At 40.7% G+C, this 19,915-nt stretch overlaps 1 protein-coding gene across 6 annotated transcripts in view; it reads right to left on the bottom strand.

Moving 5' to 3' along the window:
- Positions 1 to 19,915, bottom strand: part of DENND1A (DENN domain containing 1A) — a 160,161-nt gene that overhangs the window by 39,518 nt on the left and 100,728 nt on the right. For all 6 annotated transcript variants that reach the window (XM_048325598.1, XM_048325599.1, XM_048325601.1 and 3 more), the window contains exon 13: positions 18,141 to 18,266. In XM_048325598.1, the coding sequence (XP_048181555.1) occupies positions 18,141 to 18,266 (126 nt within the window). The remainder of the gene's footprint in view (positions 1 to 18,140; positions 18,267 to 19,915) is intronic.

The following is a 19,915-nucleotide window of genomic DNA, read 5'->3' as shown; positions in this document are numbered from 1 at the left end:
TGTCTTCTAAAGAAAACTACATTCAGGCTCTGTTCAAAAAAAGACTACCAGTTCTGATAAATGATTATTGCCAAGTGCAATCTTGAAAAGCGTTTTACAGCCATGTATTACCAATGCAGACTGCACTGCCCAAACACTCAGTGTCTCACGTAAGTGCCCAGCTCCATCACCAGCCCAGTTTCAGATATTTTTTCCTGTTCCTCACTACAGTATACAGTCTCTGGTAGAGACACAGCATGAGAGCACAAAAGCAACTTCAAATAAAAGATGAAACTGTCAAAAAATGTGTAACCAGAAAAAACTTCCGTGACAGAGCAATGGTTTTGCTTCTCCTTTCAAACCCTGCTAGTTCATCAGGATACCTGGCATTTTCCTGTTAGACAAAGTCAAATGACACACACTCATATTCACAACTAATGAAAGTACTTCACTGTAATGAAGCCAGCCAGCTTTCCAAATGTTTACATGGTTAATTCCAGCCATTGCCTGTCCTGATTTCATCATCTACAGCAGCCAGACACTTCCTATCCCTAAGCAACTGCTACATCTTCGTAGCTGGAACTCAAGCAACAAGCCTGGCACATGAAGTGCAAAGAAGCCAGCAAGAAAGGATTTAGGGTTGGGAGGAAAAAGAAAGAAAAAAAAAATCACCATTTCACAGATCAAGAATAGAGGCATGAAAATAATAAGTAACTTGTACACGGTCACAAAAGTCTCTGGCAGAGCCAGGGAAAAGAACCGAAATTTCTTTAATCCCTGCTCAGTCCCTTAAATACAAGGCTATTCTTCCTCTTCCTACTTGATATTGTGTCAATGCAGGAGTGTAGGTGTTGAAAGACTAACAAAAGGAAAGTAATAGTATGGTATTATGAGCTGAAAAACCTAATCTTTATCAGATACAGCAAATCTCTATGATGCTGCCTGCACTGGGAACTCTCTCTTTGTCCTGAATATGCTTTAAATTACTGGTATAATGTGTACTGGATATTGTTCCACTCTTATATTTATTCCACAAAAACCCCTGTGGCCCGCATGCGTTTTTATCATTAGCTGGCAAGGTAATTTCAGGGCCTGGTTCTGCAATCATTCCATGAGCAATGCTCCCATTGAAGCCAGGACATTCGGCATGCAAAGCAGCTGCCAATTCAGGGTCCCTGCAATGAAAAGGCCTTTTTCTATTCTAACTATTGTGGAATATTAGTGACAATTCAGAAGAGGAGAAAAATTGCAGTGCAATTCTTTATATGAGTTATTTTATACTATGACAAAACATAAAAGTGTGCTTGGAAAAACAATCTACACAAAGTATCGCCTATCAGATAAACCATGAGCTATTTTTGCTTCATTTATTAAAAATCAGTAGAACATGAAGTATTTTGTTAAAATAGGAAAAAATACCTCTGCAGAAATAACAAATCATTGGCCAAGACTTATGAATGACCAACATGCCTTAAGATCACAAATATTAATATATTCCTTCCTTTTGATTTCTTAGATATATATAAAAAGCCCAAACTCATCCAAACCAATGAAGTTTCCAGATAAAGTACATATGTTGAAAATAAGTTTTTGTGCATGACGTAAACGACTCCTTTGTCTCAAGATCCCCAAAACCACATTCAAGAAACAGCTATTTTGAAGAGCAAGATATTTTACTATAAGATTTAGATGCTGGTATAAATGCAGAAGGAGAACAAACTGTTTTTAATGTCACTAAAGCAACGTGAGAGAAGCCTTAGTCATGGAGAGAGGTCATAAAATCCCACTCTCTTAGCTAAGTAACAAAACCCCTGTCTCTGTAAATAAAATGGATATAATGGAATGAAACTTTAATTTTGCACTGAGTTAGATACATCCAGTCTCTGGCAGATCCACTGACATACACGATGTAAGAACAGGGCCTGCAGTGCCCCCTCCTTTACAGAGTAATTAGCAAAGGAAATGCTACAGTAGAACTCGCTGAGGGTGGATCTGGCCTTGTGTTACGCCACTTGATAACTTGGTGAGGAAGCCTTAACTACTGCCATGGAAAAACACAGCCAGAAAAGACTCACCTTAGAGCAGATCCTGTCCCCTGAGAGAGGTTACCAGGGGCACTGGATTAGGAACACTGGGAAAAGGTTCCATTCCCTCCTGCCCGAGTCACGTACAGGTCTCTGGGGAAACTTAAGCGGCCAATGATGAATACATAAATGCACACACACGTGTGTGCTCACTGTTATGCATCATATAGGTGAGACTATAACTCGGTAACTTTGGTCACTTCACTCTCAGAGATGCCACAGCATCCACTTCTGGGGACAGCTGGAATCTGCCACTCCAAGGCCACTTGCACTTGTACTGCTTGTCCCAGAGCAGCAGTCTGTTCTGTATCTGCCAACGCATTCCAGGGAGAGAGCTGAGCCATCAGGACACAACTGCCCGAGATGCCTTTCCTCAGGGATGGAGGAAAACAAAGGAAAGCATTTCCCTTTTAAAATAAATGAGAACTTTTCACTCTCCTTTTACCATTTTCTCACCCATTGTCAGAAAGAGGCACAGATTTTACCTCATGAGAAGGCAAGACCCAGAAAACACATTAGTATAATCATCAAAACTGCTGCTCTTCTATCACTTTCATCAGATCACTAAAAGACCCATCTCACAATAGGCTCAGGATCCAGACATATTAGAAAGTATCATTTTTATAGGCTAGGTTTGATTTCATTTCCCCAGGCTCTCCTGCACAACATCTCACACCTTGCAGTTCTTATTTAAACCCTTTAAAAAGTAGAAACAAGAATGAAAAAAGAAACCTCGCCTCTGAGAGCCTGGGAACGCTGGGTCTTCCAAGCACTTAGTGCCAGATCTCAGTCCCCCAATTCTGCCCTGGTATGTCCATAAAGTTGCATCCAGTGTGAGGACAAAAAAGGAAGCAGACTTTTCCTTTCTCCACTTTCCCCACATTTTGCTCCATCCATGAAGCAGAAGCCAAGAGGAATTGTCGTGCATTCCTGCAAACCCACAGCTCACACTTTAGACCTCTGCAGCAAGTGGATCACGTCAGATTTGGCCACATGGCTCCTCCCAACTCCCATCTTATCGCAACGCATTTCTGACACGGAAACCATGCAAAATTCCCAACTCCTTTGTGAGGGGGAAAACGCCATCTAATTAGAGCCCATGTGCAGGGAAGCATCTGGCTGGGAGCAGCGGTTCGGCAGCTCCCGGAGTTGTCGTGGAGACCAGGCGGGAGCGCCCGGAGCTGGCTGGCCGGGGCACAGGGCCAGCTGCACGGCTGCGTGCTCTGACAGGGAGCAGATGGGCCGGGACTGCCGGCCTCTGCTCCCCTCCAGACCCACACGCCCTCCGAGATCAGCTGGAGCTTGTACAAGTCCTTCTCATCTGCCCTGGAACCTCCGGCTTCCATTGAGGAAACAGAACTGAACCTGCCAACCTTTCCACCAGAAGAGTCCACACGCAGTGCATCCATCCCATTTATATAACGATGATGTGAAGCACCAACAATTGACAAAATATGATGCATATGTTTGAAAAAGCGTTAATTTTGATGCTTTATTTTGGGATTCAGTTCGAACTGCATTCTTGGAAAAATGCACAGGAATTTCTGAGATTCACACAGTGCATGATTCCATCTTGGCTGGGGAAGTTTGATGCTGTTTTAATTATCAATAAAGTAAAACAAATGTTCCCCTACACGCTCAAAAGAATTGTTAAAAATCATGTCTCTTATTGCGGTGACCTCACAGCTTTGAGACCCTATTTTCATTAATAATTTTCAGTTACATGAATACATGTTCTCTGTTCCAAATTCCTTTTTAACTCAAAGGCTTCTATTCACATTAGCTCAGCAGCCTGCTAAGAGCGTCTTCAAGGGAAACAGAGTTAACAAAAATGCACGAAATCTCATCACTTTGGCTGGAAAGCCCATTCACTCACACAGGCACTGCCCATGTATTGCAGGAGGCACAACATCTTCTACTCATTTTAGAAGATGAATTTTCCAGGAAAACATTTTTTCTTGCCTCAAACTCATGATGAAAGATGCCTAGCCTGTGAGTGCAGCTGCCTGCAGCCTCGCAGAATCCTGCAGCCCAAGATTCATCTCCCACACGGCCGAGTGCTCCACAGAACTGACCTGACGGCAATTCTTGCCAGTACCACAGAGAACCTGCACCATGGCTGCTGGGAATGCTCACAGCAGGCATGGCCCGCAGAAACTTCGGGAATGCTGGCCACTGAGGAAAGAGTTACTAACTAACCAACTAGCTCCAACTGTGGACATGGGTACAACGCTGGGACCCAAAGGCACACATAAAAATGTTACAGAGCTGCCTCAGCAGTACTGCTAATAACCAATACACAAAATGTTACTAAATTTCCCTAAGTTTACACTAGATATTGACCAGAATTGCTACGGCTCAGAATCACCCTGAACACTTCATTAGCACAGTTACTGCCTGATCCATTGATCACTAGAAGTGTATTTCTCCGTGTTTCCATTTTAGCTGTACTAAATTGCATTGCTTCAAACACAGAAGCTGATCGTTTAAAGAATGGAACTTGCCTGACAGTGCTCTTGGTCCTGCTATTACTATATTTGACATGCAACATCAATTTCAGCTCATTTTTCAAGATTAAACAAAATACCCAGAAACTTTTAAAAACATTTTCATCACATACAAACTGCCTCCTCCCCTCCCCCCCAATCCCATCCAACTTGATTAAGCATTAAATTGCAACTGCCTGTCTTTCCACCCTCTATAAATACTTACAAAGGTTCAAACCAATTCTGTCGGTGCTAAAGAGTTAATGCTTGGTGCTGTGGTCACTGTAAATAAGCAGTTTTGGGTAAGCAATATTGCTGTCAGACACACAACGCTTTGCAGGTGTGGGCAATAATTAAAGGTTTCAGCACATCTACCTGGGTGAAGTATTTTTACCTCCTATTCTAAGGAGGAAGCCCTCTCTGTGGAGAGCAGAAGAGCTCATTAATGAGGCTAATTAGGTGTAAAGGGGGTAGAGTCTGGCATCAGCTGCAGCTTATAGAAGGTAATCATTAAGCTCTGTAATCTCTACCCCAGAACAGCAGATGATCATGTTCCTAGGTGACTGATGTTGCTAAGAAAATTTCCAGCACCTGAGTACCTGACCAAATACTTTTTGGTGAGACTAAAAATTCCCTTAACCCTCTATGTGCCAGACAGCACAGTTGACATCATTTCTTCACTCATCAATTTTCTAACAATGAATATCCAGTGGGATTCAAACTTGGCATGAGGCCTTTAATGTGATTTATTTCAGAATTAAAAAAAAAAAAAATCAATGCCACCAAGAGCTTCTGGAAAGGAACAGCACAAAATAAGGGCTGATAGAGCAACGCATAAGAACAATACAGATAAGAGCAGTAATGCTTGAAAAAGAGTGACCACATATACCTCCTTAAGGTTTGTGAGTTCTCTGTGTAATTTCTTTGCAGAGAGTACCGAGGGTAGTTACAATACCACAGGGATGAAAACCTTGTTAATAAATATGTAAAATAAGGATTTCATTGTACTCACCTAATTTGAAATGAGTAAAAGGACATAATTTCCATGGAGAGAGAATACACGGAAGCAGAGCTCAACCTGGAACTTGTTTTGTAAGATGAATTGCAAAAATAGCAAACTATTGCAGCACCTCAACATGAATTTTTGAGTTCATCAGGCAGAACAGACCCTTTACTGGCAACCTGCTACTGTCCCTTTTTTCCTCCAACTAAGCAGCAGATTTGAATCAAAAATTTTTAGATTCAATTCCAATTCAACAAGAAATAGAGTATTTGTTATCTCCATGTTACTGTGGACTTGGAGATGCACAGACTAAACAGCATGAGCTGCTCAGAAGTGACACTGGCTCTCATTACCATCAGGATATGGATAAGCCACACTAGCAATCTAAGAGTTCTCTGCACATCAACAGAAAAAATATCTCCAACAATAACTAGCACCTTGTCTTACAATACAGATGTCAGATGAATGAATTGGATGATAAAATTCCTTTGTAGCCAGCATCCCATTATATTTAATAATTCTGCAGATATACTGTAAAGACCAAACCCCACTGGGCAATAGAAATTTTTACAAATGCTCTGAGCGAAGCCCTTTGCCCAGTAGTGAACACCCTGTGCTTCAGCTTCCCCTGCTCTAGAAGAACACATGCAAAAGGAGTTTTTGGACAGGTCCAGAACTGCTCAGTGAAGGGCGTGTTTGCATATCAAACAAACCTGAACCAAGGCTTCTTCCAGGTATCTTTCCAAATTCCCCTAAACCAATACAAGCTTCCTTAGTATCAAGTGCTTGGCAGGATTACTGTCTGTCCTACATAGAACACTCCTTGTTTATCTTGAACCGCTGCTGTTAGAAACCCCACTTGACTGCTTGTGGTTTCTTATACTGGAAGAAACAATTAGGAGTCACTCCTGATCCTCCTCCTTCAAACTGTCAGCAAGAGCTTTCCCTGTAAACAATGCCACAAAATTGACTGACATTCACAGTATCTCTGGGATTCAAATAAGCAGACTGGACATTCTATGGGGAAAACGTGCAGTGATGTCTGTAAGCAAGAGGCAAGTGTGGTCAGCAGACGGGTAAGTACGTACAAGCGTCTGAATTAACCAGAGGGAAGGGCAAACCAGAACTAGACTGCATTTTCATCAACAGTAGCAACCTTTGCTTCCCTGAACTCTTAACTCCCCACGATGATCATGTATGTGACAAAAAGTGGTTGGCAGAGACAGCAAACTGTCCAGAGGAGTGATTCCAAGATGTGGCACTATTTCTGCGTCTCCTTCCTGTTCCTGAGATATGCTCCATTGTTCCTTATCCATGCACACCCTTCATTTCAGTAATTAGCTGTCAGTGCAGCCCAACAGCAACTTGGTATTGTCTGCTCAAATTGTATTAATGAAATGCAATCCATTAAATGTCCTGGATGCACATCTGTAATTGTGTTACATGGAGAGGCTGGGGACGGGGGCAAACTGCAGCTTCTAAACAGGGCACTGTGATCAAGCACATTAATCTGTTATTTCTTAGGGATTTGACAACCAATTAATGCTGCAGGGCTTCCTGTACAGCAATAAGAACCAGTGATCCAACATCCAACAGTATAAGCTGAGTCTACCATTTGTGAACACAGCACCCCTAAAGGCAGAGACACAAGGACTACAGGTTGCAGCATTGCAAACGCCCTTTTTGTATTTAAAGATTCAGCATCCATTGTTGAAACCTAAATGTAGAACACTCAGTGTACACACCAGGCTAAGGAAAATCAAATAAACCCCGAGATCCTTATCAAACATGTATGTTTTTGATGTTCTTGAAGAATACAAAATGCAATTGATGAGCCCTTGTTGTAAACCGATCCTTGTCAGTCAAGACACTGCACCATTTTCTGTTTCATGTTCTCCATCACCAAAGACTTTTCCAAAGAACAGGGCTTGGACAAGATGAAAAAGAAGAAACAAGAAAAACACATAATAAAGATATCCTGTAGGTATAATAATCTTTGGAAAACTTTCATGTCAGTTCTGACTGCAAAATTGCTATTAACGTTTAATTAAAATTGAGCACAATAAGCTATGACAAGGTAATGGCTGGGAAACGTGGCTTTAGGGCAGAGTGAGGATATCTGGGACTCCGGCTGGATGTGATGCTTTATTTTTGGTTACGTTTGGCAACTACTAAGATTTCTGAAACACAACTTAATTATAACGATCCGCAGAAATTCACAGAAAAGAACAGCACTGCATTTCAGTTACCTCAGGATCTGTAACATATGCCAAATCAATCAGAGATTTTTAGGACCCCAGTACCATCTAAGCCTTAATTTTATTCATGTTCACACCCACACCAAAGAACACTCTTTTTCAACCAAAAAGTCCCTGCAAACCCCTCTTAACAATATTTTGTTACTTTTCAGTAAATAAAATTTCCTCTCAGAGGTAGGAATTGTTTGAGTACCATTTACCTCCATGGTTGAAGGCAACAATCACACAGACCAGAAGAAGAAGTAGTCAAAAGCCTTGGTCGAATGACCCTGACTCAGGGAAATCAGTTGTCCTTTACTGGGGACAGCTTCACTGCTCACGCTGAAAACCCACTGTAAGACAGCTGGACTGCAATTCATTGAACACGTAAAGGAGAGCACGCAATTAAGTGACACTTGGAAGAGAACACACACTCCAATGTTAGCTGAAAATCCCCAAATGAGGGGGCACATATATATGTTCTTACATCAAGCAGTCCTCCCTAAGCAGTGGAGGCCACTGCTCAAGAACAGAACATTAAATTTAGAGTTTGATAGACACATTTGAGGAGAATATTGACATACTTCTTACAACAAAAATGTGCCTTTAAGCATGAGCTCCCTTGGTTAGCCTCAGTTTCTGTAACAAATAATTTACAAGCCCCCTCCCTTTGTGTAAATGCTGGTTAGGTGCTGTTAATTCCAGGTACTCCTCTGACCAAGTATAAACAGCAGAGCCCAACAGCACCATCCCTGTTCTTCAGCACAGCCTGGACCTCCTCTGGTTTTACTGCCAGACACACAGCAACCATTCAAGAGTTCTTCAGTTTTAGGCAAGAAATTCAGGTAAGCAAGAGCATTCCCATTCTTTGACTGCTTTCAGGTGTAAAATGTTCTCATGTCTAATAAGAAAGCATCTTTAGATAAAAGTGTTCCTTATTTTTCATATATTCTTGAGAATATGTTCAGAATATGTAATAAATTATTGGTTGACAAATGGGGGATGAGCTTTACCCATGCAAGTACAGACAGATCCTAAGGAAAGGCAAGCTAATCACACATCTAATCCTCACAAATTGCTTTCATTTTCACCATTAATCCTCTCTAAGAAAAAATGTTCTGGACATACAGACTTTAACTACTGCTTGGAGAGCTTCACCTAAACAATTCTTTGATATGTTTTTCTTTTCACTGAGCACCAGGAGTAAGCGAAGTACATATATAATCTACAGCTTTTAAAGTGCACTCAAAGCAAACTCTTGGCACCTTCATTTCCACAGTACTTCTAAGAATCCTGTATTAGTTACTAGCTTTCAGAAACATTTGATGCCAAATTAATGTAATATGTCGAAATAACGTAATGTCAATAACAACTTTAACACTTTAAGGATCAACAACATATATTTATGATATATATATAACAGGCAAACAGTTACATGAGATCGACTATAACATTTCTTATTCTATACATCACTAACCTAAATACTGCATCAGAAATTATTCAAAAGACAGCTACACTTGGACACAAGAGTAACCTTTAAGGAGTTAAAATGTCCTCAACTACAAGTCAAGTTGAAACTTATTTAATTAGGTTCTGTATTTGAAAAAATGAAATAAATTCTTTCATTAACTAAACCAAACTCCCTTAAAGGCAACAATATGTTCCCTCTCTGTCAGGACAGAGCGCAATGAAATCTTTATTTTAATTGGGGTTAGCTAAGGGGCCATTTGGCTTCAGATGCTTTGTTTATCAGCCCTAAGCTTTACAGCTTAGCCAGGACTTGAAATATTTTACTACAGAATGATTTCATTAAAAAGAAAAAAAAAAAAAATATATATATATATATATATATATACACACACACTCTTCTAAGGAGTATTTTATAGAGATTATTTTAAATGTGCATTTTGAAAACTGGAAGTCCAAGTGCAAGGTACCTTGAAAGAACCCCCTGACTTCCTTTAGCACTCCTGGATATGGATGTCCTTTGCAAATGTCTGTTCCAGTGGGTTCTGCACCCCGGCCTTCCAGCAGAGGCAGCTGCACAACGAAGGCTTGAGCCATGGCCCTGACTACCCTGACCAAGGCAACAAAAAACTCCCTTTGGAGAGGACTTTTTAAACTTCCATACAAAAGTCTTGGACCTGAAAAGCTTGCAGTCGATCAATTTTAAGACAAAACAAAAAAATTCTTATTTGGTAGATGATAGCTTTTTCCTGTAATAAACTAACTTACAAATCTCAGACATCTCCAGTAATACAGTTACTGAAAATCCTACGGAAACAGCTATCAAAGGGGACAGCAAACAGGAATCACAGCCCCAGTTCACTCCAAAGTGCAGCTAAAATTATTGAAATAATCCAGAAAAATTTCCTGTGTTATTGTGAGGGTCAAACTTAGGCTGGATTTTGGACTTATTAAAACTCCAAGCATTAGAAGTGTTCCTAAAACCAAAATGAAATGAAAAAAAGAAGAAATAAAGAAAACTCCAAGCCTAATTTCCATAAATGAAATACAACTTACCATATTTTCACATTCTTTTCTCCCGGATCACTGAAATGTGATGTGTCAGATCCTTTTTTTTTTTTCCTTTCAAAATGATAAACCTGATATAATTTGTAATTGTCTTCTGGAAGCCACTGGTGTTATGTTGCTGACAATTTTATACATATTACATAACACAGCACACCACATACATTATTTTAGTTAAAAACTATGCCAATAGTATGTTATTAATTCCAGCTTAAGAATTTGATTTATTTTAAAAACAAAACGTAGTCTTTGTTTTGTTATCAGAAATAAAAGCATTGCTACTGACTCTGGAAGAATAAAGCTTATTTCAAACTAAACATTGAGATTTGTGCTTCATCTTTATGCTACCTGAAAGAAAATATAGCAATTCTAAATTAAATGTATTATTCATATATATTTTTTTAATTTCTTCTCTAGACAGCTTTGTGCATATCTGCTCTGTACTGTTTTCTCATGAGAACTATAATAAATGAGCTGCTTCTGCAACTTCACAGCAGGTATTTTGATTTGAGAGTAATCACAGTTTTCTCTACAATCTTTATACAATTTATGTCCTGATCATCTAACAAACAAGTAAAAGACTTAAATTGACATCAATATGTATACCTTTCTCTAACAATGCAAACTAATTGTATATCTCTAAATGAGAAAAATGTTTATTATAAAAAAAATCTAGTGAATATACCAACTATTGAGTTCAAAGCAAAGACACCACATGTGTCTAAATAAATATCAAGGAAGTGTCAGAGGTAAATGAGGAGAGACCAGGTGAAATGTGTGTGATGTGTTAATTGTATTCAAAAAAAAAAATAGAGCAAGACAGAGAAGCTGAACTTCCAATTATCATAATGGTATCTACTTCACAACACATTTTCAAACTTGAAAGAGACATTTTAAACCATAGGAATTCTGAGCAGAATACCTCCAGCTGTGCTTTGCATAAATCTTGCACGCTGTACATACACAGTTTATTTAAATACCAAGTAAAGTTATGACTTACAAAATGCATATTTCAGTCACAATAGAATATCTGTCATTGCCAGAGCTGCTACTCACTGAATGAAAGGCTCAGAAAACAGTGAATTAAATTTGAAAAAGATAAGAAAGGACAGAATGTTTTCATTTGACGTTTTACCAGACTGAAGTAGTGTGTGCCTTAAAGAACAATGCGCTTATCAGCCCTCTGCAGAGTTTACATTTTTGTGTTCCCCAAAACAGAATAAAGAAGAAAAAGGTAGTCCTCAGTGTGAGACTAAGTTTTGCCTATACAGCATTTTGGCAATGAGCCAGAATTTGTCTCACTAATGCTCTGCCCATAGCAAATTCAGCACTGTTTGTGAAAAGCAGTTGCCTGGCTCTGATGCCACACAAGAGCCAAACCAGAAAGGGGGCTTGGTCCCCTCTGTGTTTCCCAGTGCACACGTGGGGTTCCCTAAGCCCAGGGCAGTGTCAGAATTTCCCCTGTGGCTGCGAGGGAAGTGCAGCTCTCCAGGATGGCAGGGCTCTGTGCTGGCTGCCATGGAAGCAGCCACACCCCACTGTCAGTCCTGGCTCATGAGCAGAGGGCTCCTTCTGCCCCATCTCCTTTAGCCCCATCGCATTCCAGGTGTCACTGCACAAGCTCCATCACCCAGCTATGCAAATCATTACAGCTAATTGGGATTTACTGCCTTTCACCTGCCTCCTTTGGTACCACACCAGTACAAACTGCACACTTCCATTCACACACAATACACACCGTGAAAGCCCAGAGTGGTATGACTTCCCTGACTAAATATTCTAATTTTTATCATAATTTCATCAACTTTATCTGCTACTGAAGGCTACTTTACAAATCCAAATCCGAAAATCTCTCCCACCATCTTCTGTCATGGGAAGTGATACTTTCTCTTTAGTTGTATAGCTGCTCACACTACTGAGAATGTTCATTTCACTCCTTGCCTACCTGCCTGAAAGGTCCTTGGGGTGGGGTTTTTCATGGGTTTGTGTGTGTTGGTGTTTTTTTTTTCCTAATACCGGATATAACAGCTCATTTGAAAAAAACATACAGACACTGAGTACCTCACACAGAAGCTGAATTCAAGGGTGATGTTATTTTCTGCTTTGTGTTTATTTACGTGCCTCATTGTTCCCCTCCAAGTCCCCTGCGCTTTATTAGTTCAGGAAATATCTCCAAGTTCTCCTGCATGGAGGCATTTGCACGAGGCTGTGCACTTGCAATTAGAACTGAAGTATCAGGAGACAACGCAGTGAAAACACAGGCAAGAGTCAGCCTAAAACAAACAACCAAAGGCTTGAAACAAATTGAGAAGAAACAAAAACAAGTAAGTGCATCAAATAGCACAAACTCCAGAATCAGGTGTGAGAGGCAAAGCCGAATAAGTGAATCTCCAAATCCTCACACAGCAAAACGGACAGACCACAGACTGCTGCTCCCTGCAGAGCCTGCCCTGTAATAGGGAGATTGAGAGGCTTTGGAACAAAGCTCCTTTTATTTCTGCAGCACCACCACAGAAGACGCGGAGTGACCTGATCCAGGCTGATGGCTGAACACACAACTTCTAGGGGGCTGCAAAGTTACTCAGACAACAAAACCAAAGACAGTTCTCCTCAGCTTGCTCAAAGGTTCCACAAACTAAGTGACCACAAAAACCTAAACATCAGCACGAAGCAGGTAAACATTAATAATCTCAAAGCAGACCTGTGTACATCAGCATTCTGACACCACCCTCAAAGGAACTTCACATTTCAGCTATTACTGCAAGGTGAGATGCAGAGCACCCCATCCCCTACTTTGGGCAAAGTTCCTGGACCCAAAACCATTCCCACGCTGGATTTTAAAGGGCGTGGGGGTGCGGTGGGCGTTTGCTATTTTTGCTTTGATTTGGGTTTTGCTGGATTTTTACTTTAACATGTATGATGGACAGGGAAGTTTGCCTGCATGTTTCAGGCCAGAAATCCACAATCAGCAGAGGGTCACGTTAACTTTCTCAAATATTACTTTTTATTACCTTCCCCTCAGAATTCTGGGCTTCACCTCCCCTTCGTGTGGCATACAGAATTAGATAACATAGGATCTTATCGCAGTTTGAAAATTACAAAACAATTCTATTTACTACATACCAGACTGCTAGAAGAGATTAAAGAAAATGTCTTTTCAGGTTCATTAACATATGTATATCTCAACAGACTTAGATGTAGAATAATAAATGCCATTTTAAAGAACAGTAACTGCTTGTTAGAAAAAGAGCCATTTTTAAGGTTTAAAACAGCAAAAGCAGAAATTCGTCTATAGCAACAGTAAGGCTCAAAGAGGAAACAGCAACAGAATTGAAATGAAAACAAACATTACACAGAAAACAAACAAAACTGTGTTTCCCCACTAAATCTTTTCCAGTCAGTGACTGTGGATTCGGCACTTCCCATAGATGACAAAACACAGCAACAGTTACAGGTGGCTTCTAAGGGAGATTGCTGAAAACTAGGGTTTTTAAAATGTCACAAAACACAGAATCTTCAGAGTAGGAAGAAAAAAGTCTTAAATTTCAGTCCCAGGATATAGAGAAACTCAATTTATCTCCATTTTTATCACAAAAAATCAGATCTTACAAGCTGTCAGTGCGATTCTCATTGTCTACTCCTACCTGTTAGTAAAGTCACCAGGATGTCATTTAGAAATTACTGTCATTTAGGTACCCCTAGACTGTCTCTACAGGCATGGATTTGAGAGCTCAACCACTTGAAGAGGAAAAGAGTAAAGATGGGTGGGAGAAAATTCCTGATGCTATATACATCAGCACTAACTTTAAAAGAAACTTAACAAAACTGCAAGTGAAACGAAAAGTTTTATTTAACAAGCTTCTACTCACTGTTTCCCCTACAGCTTGGGATTCATTTTAACAGGTCTGTGCACAAGTTATATCAGCATTGGGGATCATCCTTCTTCATATTTTCTACAGATGGACAAACACTCCTAAAGCTCTGAACTGTGGAGACAGCTCTGGTGACAGGGAAGTATCTACTCCGCATGCAGTGTGTGTGCCTTTAAAATATACATGCAAGGAAAAGAAGCTAGGCAGAAGATGGCCATGGAGAGGAAGGAACTGGGATGTGGCAATTACCAGGAGTTGGAAATAACTATTTACTCTTCCACTGAATAACTTAAAAAAATAATTCACCATGGCAACAATCATACTTCATAGTAGATAAAGCATTGAATGCTACAAAGCCTTTGCAAAATGAATTATGCACCAGTATGTAGCATGCACTTGCTTTATATTACTGCACATACATTCCAACGAAATTTCCTTTTTGACTCATCTGGCATTTGCTTTTTTACTCTGCACCAAATATCATCCACTTTTCTGACTCTGATCTCATGGATCTGGAACTGTTGAAGGCATTTATTGTGTCTGTTCAAGAGATTCATATAAAATAATTAATGCATTAATTATCTCCATAAGTTGAATTGAGTGTTTTGTTGAAAAAGAAAACTTATTTCCTCCTATTCATAATGGTTTGATGCTCAAATTGCATCATATTAAGAGAAAATTTGTATCAAAGTTACAAATTGGTAGTACATGGTCTTCTCTATTTAAAACCCAAATATAAATTATCAGGCTTTGACAGGATAACAGAACTTAGGCAGCAATGTGCACATAATATACATTCCTACATCCAGTGTAGTTCAGCTAAACCAGAGTGAAAACTGGAGTATATAATATACATCTATGAGTTTCAATAAGTAGTTGCACATTAAGAGCAGCAATTCGCAAATTAGAAAGTAACTCCAGCAATGGAAGCACATCAAAAGCATGGAAATAGAAAAGCACACTGACTCTGCCTCAGATTTTCTGCTTACTCTAGAGTGGATGCATCCAAAGAATATTTAGGTTAAATTTAAACCAAATCATTTCAAAACAATTCAAATTAATCAGAAATTATCCAGTTTACAACTAATGGTTGCTCAGGCTAATAAACCTGAATAAAACTGAATAATTAACCATGAAGACAAAGAGAAATTAATTGATGCTTCACTGAAGAGATTCAGTTATCCTCAGTACTTCCCAATGCATGCAAGGAGGTATCAATACTCATGGGCCCGGCTCCATGTGAAAAGTGTAGCTCCTGGAGGAGTATTTACAACATATTAAGAGGATGTGATGCAGTGGTTTCCTACAAGCACCAGCCCCTGCCAGAATCGCTGCAGTGCCAGAGAACAGGCAGAACTCTTGTCATTTGTGATGCCTTCACATCCCAGCAGAACCTGGAGTGCAGCCCCCACAGCAAGGGGGAACAAACCCCACAGGGCTGAGGCTGCAGCAGCAGCACCACCCTACAGGTCCCACATCCTGCTGGGTCACACCCACACCTCATTGCTCTGGGCCAGCCCCACCCGGAGCTTAACTCGACCCACAGGTGTGGGGGGGTGTCCTTCACAAACATTGGGAGAGTCCGACTGGAATGCCTGGAACCACTAGGTGTCAGCAGAAGAAAGTGCACGGCCACGGCTCCCATGCCGAAAATCTGAGCCTCGCTTCCCAACATCCCCCAACTGCTCAGTCCTACAAAGCACCTTTACATACAACTCGTGATCACACAGATAGTTCTGCTGAAGATGACCTACTTGTGTGAATTAAATATTTAGAAGAGATAAAAACATTCCCTCTGCAAACAGCAAAAAAATTGTGGATTTGAAAAAAGCCATTCAAGTGAACAAAATGCTCACACTGGTGTCACTGGTAGACATTTAAGCCATATGCACCGAGATAATCTGCCTCAGTAGAGCCCAGTGAACACCCAGCCACTACTGTGTTTGACTGGACTTAATAGCAACAGAGGTTTGTGGGGGCTGTGAGTACATCACACCCAACAGACACTCCTCTGCATTTAAAACTGCCTTAGTGCAGCTATGGCAAACACTGTAGGAAACAGCACTGCATCAGTTATTTTGTCAAGTAAATATTACTATTATTATTATGCTTGCCAACTGTATTACTTGTATATGTTTTTTTCATGCAATTTCTGTTATCAAAGGCCTCAGAAAGTTCATTGCAACAGAAAACTCATTGCCCATGTTCTGTTTATATGCACATTACACAACCTTGTACGTCTAGAGTAAAAACCTCTGAACAGAATAAGAGCTCTTGCCATGCTAAAGTATAATAATGTGAATTAAGAGCTGCTCTGTGACACATTCTGGGCCTACACAGATTATTTATCCTAAAAAGTCAGCTCATACCAATGAGATAGTCTGTGAAATTAAACTGTCTTATGAGAGAGAAACTATGAATGGAAGAAAAGCTGCTGCTTTGAATTTATTTTCTAATTATCAACGATTTTAAATGAACAGTCAGGTTTCTGGAGTTACAGGATATGAAATGCAAAGAACCACCTCATGTTTGGTATTGCTTATGCCCACTTAATCCATGTGAAGGTGATACATTAACATAAAACACTTGCAAATTTTCTTTATATAAATCTTAATACTAAAAGGTATAATCACAAATCAAACTATTGATTTACAAAAAGCCTTAGGAAAGAAAGCCCTGAAATTTTCCACTTCCTGATTATTAAAGTGAATTTTATGACATATTTGTGCAGCTATATTTACAAGTTTTCTTTGATGGAATGATAAGCAAACAAAACTATTTCTGCTACTTCCTCAGGTTAGCTGTCCCTCAAACTTGCACTTTCTAGGGGCGTGCCACTGTCAGCTCATTTCAAATGTTCATCTTTAACATTCAGCCTTCAAAATACCAGATGGTATTTCCAGAACAGCAATTTAAATTTTTATTTTCCTTCATAAACCCCTTAACTAGTTAATCTCACACACACATCCAGGCAAAGCATACACCAATATTCCCAGAGTTGCCTGGCAACTACAGGGAGGAGCACTGGAGAACAAGGAAGCCTGCACGGATGGAGGGAAGTCAGTGTCTCCCCAGCAGGGATAAAGGAGGCTCACAGCCAGAGTGCCTCGCTGGTTCCATCTTTGTCATTTATATGGACCCCCTTTTAAATACCTCCCATTATTTCACCTGAGATGCTTTAAAAGCCCAGTTCTTACACCCAGATATACACATACAAGTCAATAAAATGTATTTTTTCCACACACAGAGATTGCCCCAGTAAGATGTGGAAGGACTTGTGCTGACTTGAAAAGTCATTTTTGAAACCTGAATATGAATCGTTGAAATGATACTTATTTGATGGTGATAACTGGGCTTTTTAAAAGTCAGGCTAAGCTGTGTTTTCCTCCTAGCTTTAAAAATAACAAGACAAACTACAGTATCGGACAGACTTTACCTAATGAAATCCTCAAGAAACACTATACCCATCGTTCAACTTTTGGCCATGTAACCATTTAATATCATGGTTAAAATTAAATTTATCCCATGTCTGCAGGCCAGATATTTTCGTTAATCTTCAAAGAACAGGAGAATGCCAAATACACCACCTTTTAACATGAAAACACAATGAAGAGACTGCTTTTGCAGAGGAGGAAATGGTCAGCTCTGCACTAGCCTCTTATGATCATTAATTTATTCTTTTTCATCATCTCTCCTCTAACTTGACTGCCTTCAAAACTAAGCAACACCCATACCTTTCCGAAAGAAGGTTTTTCCCTGTGTGATGGATCATGCTTGTTGCACCTCTTTCATTTTGGAGACTTGAACACTGTTTTCAGTAGTAGTCAGCCAAAGAGCCACCACACTGACCTTAGGAAAAGCAGGTTATGCTACACTTTGAATTGTCAGGTTTTTTTCTCCACCACAGCTGCAGATTTACATCTTATGCCTACTAATTGCCTACTTACGGGTTCAATTTTCAGGGCGTTTCTGTAGCTCCCAAAGAAAGCTGCTTGTGCTTTTAGAAACGCTCTTGCAACACCATCTCCAGTGGTTGTAGAGACTTTCTTCAATCTGTTCTTCAGGGCAGAAACCTGAAATCACACAGCAGGTCTAGATCACTCTCATATCACAAACAAAGCGCAACACATTGGGACACAGCTAAATGAAAAATGTGCTAACCACAGCAGCAGTTCTGACAAAAAGCGACATTGTGAATTCAGGGTTGAATTTTTCAGTTCTAAAAGCATTACTTTTCAAGCTGTTTTGCTTCTCTAAGATATGACCGGATTCTATTCAGAAACCAATAGGACACTAAAAGCTTCATTGAACCTTCCCTCCTACTTAAAATCCACTGTTAACATGCTGTTGAGTACTTTTTAAAAGGTAGCCCATGAAATTGTGTCACTCTTGATTAGAATCCATTAAATAATTGCAGCTAAATTAATTCAAACATCAGATTAATAAGAGAAACTCTGCACAACCAGGCCATCCATCACTACCAAGGCGAGGAACAAATCCTGAAGGTCTGAAAATTTTGTTTGCCACAAATACAAGGGTTTTTAAAGGTTATATTCCCTCGTATTTCAGAGCCTGAATGGGAAATGACCCCGGGAGGGCTGTATTTCTGTCTGTGGGGGTACCCTCGGCAGGATCCCGGACCGCGGCCCAGCCGCCCTCCGCTGCCCCTCAGCAGCACTCGGGGGAAACAACGCACAACAGGCTTGGGGGCTCAAGGAGGTACGTACCCACGAGCCACAGGCTCGAATGTGGAAAATTAATTTAATTTATTGGCAATTAAAATACGGTCAGATACTGAGAAACAAAGACAGAAACTTAAACACCTTCCCCCGCCGCCACCTTTTTACCGGCCCAACTCCCCGCCCCGTCTCCACCTCCCCTCCTCTGATGTCAGTCCCGGCAGCTCCTCCCGCCGCTCTTAACTCCTCACGTTTTTTCCTCGCTGAGTCCTGGGGCTTTTTGGTGTTCTCACAGCTTTTTGGAGTTGTTAGCCGAGGGCTCGGCCATACCCGGGAGCCGCTGTGTCCTGCCCCGGCCGCCCCTCACGGCTCCCTAACGGCCCCTGCCGGGCCCTCCCAGGGCCGCGCACAGAACCAGGCCAAGCTGACTCAGATCTCGCACAACTCAGAGCAACACAAACCCAACTACCTGGGCACTGGTTCTTGAAAGAAACTCAGGTGGTGCTTTTAGAGGCTGCGGCCGTGCCACGTGCAAAGCCCGAGTTTAGTGAGATACCTGACACAAAAAACAGGCAGGAGCCACCATTTCAGGAGGAAAGCAGAACAGCAGGAAATCCCTAGTTATCCCGATTTGCAGGAGAACATGACTGACTCCATAAATATCCATATGATGAATTTAACAGAAAGAGCCAATAACTATCAAATCTTCCTTTTCCAAATGCCATACTGAAAATCTCCATGGGGTAGCTCTGTGTACTTCACACTACGCAAGAAACGCTGTAGGAATATTATTGACAGAGTGAGCAGATCCCTCTGGTAGTGACCATAACTAACTGTTTTCAGAGAGTATGAAATACACCTCATAAAATATAACCTGATGGTTCAAATGTTCGAATTAACTTTCAAGACCTTCTTCCCATCCTCCAGCTCTTAACGAAAGCTTGTTGTGGCCTCATCCATATCTCCAAAATCCTACTGGATGAGTTGAGGTTTCTCAGCCTTGGGGTGTTGCCACCAGCCTGCCTGCGTAGCCCAGGGCAGCC

Source organism: Corvus hawaiiensis, chromosome 21, assembly GCF_020740725.1.
Source record: "Corvus hawaiiensis isolate bCorHaw1 chromosome 21, bCorHaw1.pri.cur, whole genome shotgun sequence".
NCBI classification, from domain to species: Eukaryota; Metazoa; Chordata; class Aves; order Passeriformes; family Corvidae; genus Corvus; species Corvus hawaiiensis.
The sequence above is the reverse complement of the archived record's forward strand: the minus strand, read 5'-3'. Positions and strand labels throughout refer to the sequence as shown.